Source organism: Alligator sinensis, unplaced genomic scaffold, assembly GCF_000455745.1.
Source record: "Alligator sinensis unplaced genomic scaffold, ASM45574v1 scaffold308_1, whole genome shotgun sequence".
In the NCBI taxonomy this organism is placed as follows: Eukaryota; Metazoa; Chordata; order Crocodylia; family Alligatoridae; genus Alligator; species Alligator sinensis.
This window is the reverse complement of record NW_005842041.1, coordinates 2,311,446-2,321,614: the sequence shown is the minus strand read 5'-3', so window position 1 is coordinate 2,321,614 and position 10,169 is coordinate 2,311,446. Positions and strand designations below refer to the sequence as shown.

The following is a 10,169-nucleotide window of genomic DNA, read 5'->3' as shown; positions in this document are numbered from 1 at the left end:
CATGGGGTGGGCGAGGGGCTGCTTCTTCCCCACCCCATGCTCAGCACCACCTTGTAACCCGGCCCCACTGCCAGGTGGGCAGCAGGGTCAGGTTACAAGCTGGTGCTGAGTGTGGGAAAGAGCAGCTCCGCGCTTGCTGTGTGGCCGGTGCCCCGCACTGCAGCCACGCACAGCCCACATGGGGCTGCCTGTGCCTGCTCCAGACAGCCCCGCACAGGCTGGGAGCTTCTGCCATGGGGCGGGCGAGGGGCCACTTTTCCCCATGCTCAGCACCAGCTTCTTCCCTGCTGGCAAGCAGGGGGTCGGGGCTGTGCACCTGCCCCCCACCTGTACCACGGGGCTAGGGGGCACTGGGAGCGAGTGGACAGGGAACCAGTGGGAGCACGGGGCCCACACTGGTGCCCTGGGGTCAGTGCCAGCAGGGCCCAGAACAGGGTGGCCCAGAACAGGGTGGCTCTATGGACCTGGGCCAGCTCCCCCCTCTCCCTGCAGGTGTAGCCCAGCCCAGCTCCACGGACCCCTGCCAGCCTGCACCGTGCTTTGGGCCCCACCAGTGCTGGCCCTGGGACACTGGTCCCAAGACACTGGAACATTGGTCCCAAGATGGTGACCGTGGGTGGGGCACCTGTCAAGGGATGGGGCAACCCATGTGGCCCTCAACAGCCTGCTAAAACTGGGTAAGCAGCCCTCTGTCCAAAATAATTGCCTGCCCCTGATTTATGTAATGGTGCACATCTTCAGAGGGGCTATGACCCTTTAGACCTAATTTAGCTTCAGGAAAGCCAAGTAGGGATTTCACCTTGGAGATGCTAAGTACCCCAAATTTCAGTGAAATTCAAAGAGCCACTCCTGCAATTAATATGAACAACTCACACAAATCAAGATAGAGCTGGCCCACAATGAAGCAGGAGGCAGCATAGTCCAGCATAGCATTTCTCAACCTGTGGCTTGCCACCCAAAAGTGGGTTGCAAGAATACATGGAAGGGTCATGAACAAACTTAAAAAAAAAAAAATGTATCAACAAACTTTAAAAATAGATTCTCCTTTAAAAGAGAAAAATGTAGGAAACCACAGGTTCCCCCTTGCAGGCTGCAGAGTTCCAGCCTGCAAGGGGCTGCTTGGGGCTGGTGGGGAGCAGGAGGAGGGTGATCAAGCAGGGAACATCACGTGCATGTGATCATGCACATGGCAGCCAGGCAGTGTGGAAAGCAGTCCCGTAGCTCCCTACAGGGAAGTCTATGGGTTGGGACGGAGTGGGGGAGGGGGCAAAAACAACATGTCACAGTAGCAGGAGGGCACAGGTGACACTGCCCGCCCCTCCATCTGCTATGGGGTAGAGCCGTGGCCTGACGGGAGAGCTGGCGGCGGCTGAGCCAGGGCAGTGGGGTAGAACCGCAGTCTGGTTCATGAGGGGCTGGTGATGGGAGAAGGTGAGGGCAGCATGGCCCTTCCATCCCCCCAGTCTGTTACTCCTCGTGATGCTGGTGGCATGGCTGGTGTGGGGGTTCCAGTGGCAGTGGCAGCAATGAGTCTTGCTGCTCCACTCTGCCCTCCTGCACCGAGTCCTGCCCGCTGAGTTGCAGAGGCACTTCCTGCCCATGCCGGTACAGCCAGTCTGCAGCCTCATGTCCACTGTGGGGCACAAATCTGGCGGGGGGACATGCCCCCCCATGTTGCAGGGGCTGGGGCAAGGGGCACCGGCAAGGCTGGGGGGTTAGGGGACTGTGAGTTGGGAGTGAGGGGCAGGGTTGAGAGCGAGGAGCACCAGCAGGGCCAGGGGGCTGTTTTCTACTTAAACTATCGACTGGATTGGACTGGCCAAATCTATCTGTTTACAAATAGATCCTGGTACAAAAAAGGTCGAGAACCACTGTTCTAGAGCAGGGGTGTCAAACCAGTTCGGCCCCTGGGGCTGGATTTGGACCATGAGAGACAAGGGGGTTTTGACACCCCTGATCCAAGCTAACTCAAAGAAAACAACAAGTGTGAGCACATATTCAAAACAAGTGCTAATAAAAACCATTAAAATTTAAAATGTAATGGTAGTTGAAAATGGTATTTTATTGACTTTTTATGCTATTTCACAGAACAACCACAGAGAAAACACATTAAAAAAAAATTAAGTCACCTTTCAGTAGCTGATGTTGAAGAGGTCTGTGGAACATCCTTTTCTGCATTTAATGTTGAGTTTCTATCCACTTTCTGTATTTTGACTTCAGATTCCTTACATACAACATCTCTGTTTTCATAACTGTCATATCTGTATTACAAAATAAGATCAAAATCTCATAATGACACCAACCAAAACGGAAGTTGCATTTTCTTTCAGATATATAGACTTCGTTTACTTACAAGTCCAATAAAAACTTGGCAACTTCAGCATGCGAGAAGACATTAAGTGTTTCTCTAAGGGACATCCATCTTCCTATTTGTTCTCTTATACATATCCTTGACTGAGCCCTTTTCCTCTCCAGACTCTTTCTCCTCCTCTTCTTTTCCGAAGGGGAATAGATAGTGGGTCTACCAGGTCTTCTTGGGGGTGGTGATGGTGAAGCTGAAGATGATGACGATGATGACATTGCAAGCTTTCAATGAAAGAGAAGACTTAATTAAGCATAATTAAAGCTTTTTTACAAATTGCATATTCTGCAATGACTAATAGGTATAATACACTATAATTTTTTTTAAATAGCAATGAAATACAAGTGTTATAGTTTAAAAGCAGGGTTTAAATCTTCATTTACAGCAAAGTTACATCTTAGATAGGCAGGCATAACTCCCTCTGACATACAGAAGAAACAAACAGACATCTGAGGACATGATTTGGTTCTTGCAGAACTAAACTGCATATTAAAAATAACAGATGTAAAAACTGCTAGTCTCACATACAGATAAAGCAGTAAAATAAAGGATTAAAATAAAGGTATACCTCAAGCAAAGGACTAAAGAAAAGAAAATGCATTTTAATTACTGTATAAAGACAGTGACCCAAGATTTAAATGTAAAATGCATTAAGCAAAACATCAGAGGCTCTTACATGTTAAGATCTGCATCCTGGAAATACTTACATGGTTGCTTCACATTATTTTGAAATCACTTGAACTGCTCACGCTCATGTTCAAGTTTTAGGATGCAAGTGTTTGAAGGATCAGGGCCTAACATATTTAAGGACTTTTATGATTTCCAACACAGAACAAGCCTATGGTAGGATTAGGCTGGCATTTGTGTAGGTGATTGAACCTTATGCATTAGCATCGTTGACCAGAGTAAGCTAGAAGACCTTCCCCATGAGCTCTGGCAGAAGGAAAGAATTAGTTTCAGTCACAGCAAGCTCTTAACTCCAAGTAGAGAAAGCAGTTGGTATCAAATGGGAAACTGGGGAACCTACAAGTCGTCCCACAGGACCTAAGAAACCCTCTATAATTTCAATGGAATCACTGGATCCTGCAGTGGAAGACTACCCTGGTAATATGAAAATAAAGGTAACAAGAAGGTAAATGATCCCTCATGGAATAACAGCAAGTTTACATGCCTTGTATACTCAAATCCAGACTCTGAAGTTTAACATTTATTAGGCTCATGGCAGGGTATGTTGGCTTGTTTACAACATTGTGTTTGCTCACCTACAGTAAACTTTATTGTCCTAGGTAAAAATCTTGAAGTAAAGAAAGATTCTGCTTGTGACTACCTATTAAGAAATACTCCAGACCATACTATTTAGCTATCCAAGACAATATAACAATATTTTTATTTACCAGAAAAACAGGGGGGGTCTAGTTTGTCTCTTAGGGGTATGGTTTATGCTTTTTGAATATATTTTTAAAAATACAAGTTTTAGGTTTAGGATAAATTTTATCATCATGTCATAGGATGTTCAACATTACTTCTATACATGCAATTGTGTGACATTCTCCAATGTCAGACTTAAAATGAAGAAAAAAATGTTTGATATCTGTAAAAGTAGTGATCACAGTTAAAGTAATGCCCACTGTTATCTGCACACTTCTCTGGAAGGAAAGAATCCCAAAATAAATGTTAAAAATCCAACAAAAATTAAAAGAAGAAAATAACAAAGATAAAATACATAAGAAATCCCACTTCTTAACTATTTAATGGACAGAGCTGACAAATAGTGTGAAGTCTAAGGGCCCCTCTATACATGCAGATAAAGGTATAATAGGATCTAATGTGCAATCCACTCGGGTTGCACTTCCTGCCATGCCACATGTGCCCCAGATGGTGTGATCTCCCTGCCAAGGGAGCTTTACACATCCCCAAGACCCAGCTGGTCTTGATACCAGGAGGTGCACTGTCAGGACCCAGTGCCCCTGACTCTGGGTCCCAACAGCCATGGAGCACTGCCAAGACCCCAGTTAGGCAGGCAGCTGCTGGGGCTGAGAGTCCCCTCAGTTGCAGGACTCCCAGCCCCAGCTGGGCATGGTGCATCCCTATGGCAGGGAGCCTGGTCAGCTAACCACTGTTAGCTGCTCTCTATAATATTCAACTCTCCAGCAACACAGTACAGGCAGTCTCAACTTACAATGTTTCAAGTTACAATGTTTCATACTTACAACATTTATAAATTGACACCCTGTTTCAATTTTGATATCAGTTTCGACTTTACAATGCTTGATCTGACGCCATACCACACCAGCGAATAAGTTCGCTGCATCACCTCTCTCCTTGGAGAACATCTGTCCAAACTTCCTTGGACGCTTTCTTAAAGAAAGCTGAAAAGACTCCAGAAAAACCTGCAGCCAAGACTCCTGAGAAGACTCCAGCCAAGAGCCCTTCAAAAAGTCCAACCAAGAGCCCTTCAAAACATCCAGCAAAGTCACCTCAAGGAAGTCCTTCCAAATCAATATGATTGCTATTTACAATATAAATACATTAATGTAGCTATATTACCCATCTGTAATTCACTGAGTACAAAATTCTGGGTTATTTTTGGTGAAAATAGGGTATCAGACCTTTGCTTAGGAACCAATCCCCCATTCATAACATTGTTTCCTATGGCAAAATCAGTTCCGAGTTACAGCATTTCGACTTAAGACGCAGTTTTCAGAAACCAATTGTGTCGTAAGTCTGAGGACTGCCTGTACACTCATTTTATGGGTTCTAAAATTGACACTTGTAATTGTAATGTGTAACATCTGACCTTTCATAAAAATAATTTGATGATGGTTGCCTCAGGATTCTTTTTCTCTCATTTTAAACATGTTTTATACATGTATGCAGATAGACACACGTTTGCTTTTAATGAAAACTGATGTATAGGAAGGCACAATTACTGCTTGTCAAGTAATATTTTTGAGACTGTGACACAAGAAATTGAATGCTGTCACTCCACTGCCAAGCACTAACAAATTATGGGGTACTATAGCTTAGTTTCCCACCGGCAGGAGTGATATGGCGAGTTCTAGGTATTTTCTCAGTATAACTTGCTTTATTTGCCAGCTTGCTTCCACAGAATCCTGGCTTCATTCACTGTACAGTTGGGGTGGTGCCCACTGACTGAGCAGCCTTCAAGTTTCATCTTCACTGTTCAATGTGTGGCCCTAACCTTTTTTTTTCTTTACTGCACACTGATGAAACCCTGCTCTGAATACAGAAATATTTCCTCACACCATTTTCCATGGCACTCATCACCATAGTAACTGAGCTCTTCACACACATTAATTAATTTATTTTTACAACCCCCCTGCAAAGTGAAGCTGTATTATAATCGTCATTTGACAATTGGAGAATCAAGGCCATGAACATGTCCATTAATCTGGGGTCCATAATTTGAGGTACCTATGGACAAATTTTCAGAGTACTTGGTATTATCTAGTATTCAGAGAGCAGCTTCCACTGATTTCAGCTGCAGGTATATCAGTCTGCATATCAGTGGCCAGCATCTCAAGTTCTGAGGATAGGACATGAGAACACAATTAGGGCCCAGCTATGAAAGTAAGATGATCCAAGTGATTTGTCAAGTTTCACAGGTATTCATTTCCTAGCTTCTGAAGGCTTGATTTTACAATTATAAAAGTTTTTTTTTGATGTTGCGTGTGGGTCTAGAAAAGTTCACAGAAAAACTAAGCTCCATCATGTGGGATCATAACAATACCTATATGGCTGGTCAGCGTAATAGGCACTTTTAGATCCATAGGTATATTTTCACTGTGTTTTACCATAGCAACCTGTGAACTCTACCCTGAATTAACTGTGGTAGAGGCCTACCTAAGCTGCTGGCACAAAATTCCTTGTCTCTTGAGCTAATGGACTAACGTATAGTAATATTAGGTTGTCACCCTCTATTTTGACCAGCTGTTAGTGCAGGACAGATGTGTATTCTGTGAAAACCACTGGCAGATTTTTGCTGGCAGCAGAGCAATGCTGAGACTCCATCCAGAGTCTGAAGTTTCAATCCAGATTCTGGAAGGAAGCATGCTCTAGAGGAAGCATAACTTCCAATTTATCCCAATCTTGTCTCTGCCACTCCCCACCAAGATCTTGTCCCAGTACCTTCCACCTATGTTTCTTCCCCCTAGGCACTTTTCCCTGTCTCCTTGACCATTCCAAACCCTATTCATCCCTCACCTTGCCAGCAGCAGGTGGCTGAGAGCACAGAAGAGACTGTATCCCTGCTTTGAGTCCTGGCTCTCAGTGCAACAACAGGCAGGAGCAATAATTGTAGGGCAACTTCCGTTCACTGACTGTGGTTCTGAGCTGGAGCGTGCTCATAATCTGAGAATTGTGTGAAGAGATAAGCAGGGTGTGAGGCGATAAGCAGATACCTGCAAGCTCAGGCTTGTTCCTTCCTGGCCTATTCCCCATCCCCACTGCTCATCCTCTCTCGAAAGAGGGTATTTGATGGTATTTTTTAAAGCATCTCCCTTTTTTTGAAGAAACTGTTTGCTGATTAGGCGTTTAGTAATTTGCTTCATGAGAACAGTTAGGCCCTGCAATCCCGTCCTCACACATGTTTGTGTGAGCCTACAGAACACAACCTATAGAACCTATAGATCATATCCTAATTTATTTGGGTTAGACATGGGCCTGTCACAAACCCCTAAACTGAAAACGCTCACAGTACAGGGATATGTGGGGCCAAACCATTCTCTGCTACAGGTTAACTTTTGCCCTCGGATTCACACATCCAGATCCTACCAATTCCAGTGGAAGTTGGGTACCACAGCCCTCACAGTAGAATTTGCCCTAAATACTGATGGAAATGTTTTACCTTGCAGACAGAAAATGCTTTGGGCCATGCTAAAATTAACTCTGGGGTCACAATGACTGTTTAGAGCAATTTTATCAGAGAAGTGTCACAACCCAGTGATTCTGGTGCCTCGGCACGATGGAATTTTCCCGCCACATGAGAGCCTCTTGCAAAGCAAAAGGGTTTTGTTGCAACAGAAAAACCCCGGTGCAAGAGAGTTCCCGCCATTTGAATGCAAATTTGTGTCCCGCTATTGGCCAGTTCTAAATTATTCCTACGTGGCGGCTAGTAATTGACTTGCTAGCTGTTTAAAATTTCGTGCGACTTCCGCCCAAGTCGGAGAACTTTGAGCATGCTGCAGAGTGCCTCTAGAGAGATCTGACTTGCGGCTGAGCTGATCGATAGACTGATCACCTATCGATTCTTCTCCCCGTCGCTGAGCGCAATCCTCGACGTACCCTTTCCCCGCTGGCTTAATTTGTGGATGGATTGACTGGCTTGGGCCTCGCCAGCTGGAACAACTCACATAGTTGTTCAGATGACCGGAACATCTGCGTCACGGCTACAAGCGGCGTAAGTAAAGTTTTTTGCAACCATTACGTTTTGTCTGCCTCTCCATTCACCAGCCCGCCCAACGAACGAGTAATTTCTAAATCACCTAGAGTCGGCTCTGGCCGTCCGAGACAAGAAGTAGGCTGGAAGGGACCTCCAGAGGTCATCTAGTCTAACCTCCTACCTGAGGCGGGATTATTGCTCTCCAAACCATCCTATACAATCCATCATCTGAACTCTATAGAGGACTACTGTCAACCTTGACACAACAGAGACCTAACACGCTCACCTGCAACAGGTAAAGCTGGGGAACCACGGCAGCCAGCATTGCTTCTATGAAATGCTGTTAAGATAGCAGATTGTACAGCAATTTTACAGACAGCAAAGAAAATTCTGCTGTTTTTCAGCACCTACTTCAAAAAACACCCTTCAGAACTCAGCTGTAAAGGTCACACCTCCACCGCAATGCAGGTACAACAGATGCTGAAGGATTCTGCCCAGCCAAGACAGAAGATTTGCATGCTCCTGAATATAAAACAGCGCACATTGTTTCTGGCTGCCACTTACACAAACAGGGAACCTCACATATTTACAGATCACTCCTGTGCAAAGGGCAGGGATTTCTTAGGGTGTTGCCTTTCTACTTGACCAACTGTAGAACTGGGATAAAGGTAGACAACTGGCCTAACTCCATCCCAACAAGGGCTGGTGCAATGAAAGCGATCGCCCTCTGCCATCCTAGCCTGGTGTGTCGTTTGTGGAACGTCATCTCTACACTTGGGCTAGGATGGCTGGATGACTCACCCCTTGCATAAAGGTGCGCTCCTTGGATCAAAGAGGTGCTCCTTGTGGAACCAAGCCCTGTAGCAAGCTCCATCACTCCTCTGTCATAGGATCATAGAAAATGAAGATTGGAAGGACCGCAGGAGATCATCACATCCAGTCCCCTGCTCAAAGCAGATTCATCCCCAACTAGATCATCCCAGCCAAGGCTTTGTCTAGCCGGGTATTAAAAACCTCCAAGGATGGAGAGTCCACAACCTCTCTGGGTAATCTGTTCCAGTGTTTTACTACTCTCCTAGTGAGAAAAGTCTTTCTAATATCTAACCTAAACTTCCCTTACTACAACTTGACACTACTGCTCTTTGTTCTGTCATCTACCACCACTAAGAACAGTCCGGCTCCATCCACTTTGGAACCACCCTGCCTGTAATTCAAGGCTGCTGTCAATCTTTTCTACTCCAGACTAAATAAACCCAATTCCCTCCACCTCTCCTCATAAATCATGTGCCCCAGTCCCCTGAAACCATTTTTGTTGCCCTGAGCTGGACTCTCTCCAAAGTGTCTGCATCCTTTCTGTAGTGGGGGGCCTAAAACTGGCCACAGGGCTGCATAAGTGGCCTCAGCAGTGCTAAATGGGGGGAAGAATCATAGGATCCTAGAAAATGAGGGTTGGAAGAGACGTCAGGAGGTTGTCTAGTGCAACCCCCTGCTCAAAGCAGGGCCATCCCCAACTAGTTCATCCCAGCCAAAGGTTTATGTAGCCAGTTATTGCTACAGGATGCAATTTTGTAAGTGGGCAGATATAAAAACTCTCCAATTCCATTAATCATGGAAACTGTTGGCAGGGACCTCAGGAAGTCATCTAGTGCAACCCCCTGCTCAAAGCCCCAACTTGCTCATCCCAGCCAAAGGTTTATCTACCCAGCTATATCACTACAGGATGCAGTTTTGTAAATGAGCAGATATAAAAACTCTCCAGTTCCATTAATTATAGAAAGTGAGGGTTGGCAGGGACTTCAGCAAATCATCTAGTGCAACCCCCTACTCAGGAGGGGGACCATTGCCAACTAGCTCATCCCAGCCCAAGGTTTACCTAGCCAGTTATTGCTGCAGAATGCAATGTTATAAATGGGTAGAGATGAATGGAACTGGAGAGTTTTTCTCCTAGAAAACGAGGGTTGCAAGGGACCTCAGGAGGTTGTCTAGTGCAACCACCTGCTCAAAGCAGGACCATCCCGACTAGATCATCCCGGCCAGGGGGAGACTCCACAACCTGTCTGAGTAACCCAAACCGGGGGCTGCCCCTCACCCCGCTCCGGGGAACATAAATGGGTAGAGATGAATGGAACTGGAGAGTTTTTCTCCTAGAAAACGAGGGTTGCAAGGGACCTCAGGAGGTTGTCTAGTGCAACCACCTGCTCAAAGCAGGACCATCCCGACTAGATCATCCCGGCCAGGGGGAGACTCCACAACCTGTCTGAGTAACCCAAACCGGGGGCTGCCCCTCACCCCGCTCCGGGGAACCAAAGCAATGACACCGGACCCCTTGGGGCGAGCTGCTCCAGCCCCCCGGCCCATGTCCCCGCAGCCTCCCTGCCCCTTCCACCGCGCCCGCCCCGCCCGCAC

The 10,169-nt window shown here is 46.2% G+C and overlaps 1 protein-coding gene across 2 annotated transcripts in view; it reads right to left on the bottom strand.

Annotated features, from left to right (window-relative positions):
- LOC102370143 overlaps positions 1-8,622 on the bottom strand; it is an 18,741-nt gene extending 10,119 nt beyond the window's left edge. The window contains exons 1-3 of one of the 2 annotated variants that reach the window (XM_014519476.2): positions 8,565-8,622; positions 2,354-2,586; positions 2,130-2,261 (exon numbers count right to left, since the gene is read on the bottom strand). In XM_014519476.2, coding sequence (XP_014374962.1) covers positions 2,130-2,261; positions 2,354-2,586; positions 8,565-8,573 — 374 coding nt within the window. In that variant the 5' untranslated portion in view covers positions 8,574-8,622. The remainder of the gene's footprint in view (positions 1-2,129; positions 2,262-2,353; positions 2,587-8,564) is intronic. The other variant, XM_006022625.3, reaches the window with a different exon arrangement.
- Between the last annotated feature and the right edge of the window lie 1,547 nt (positions 8,623-10,169).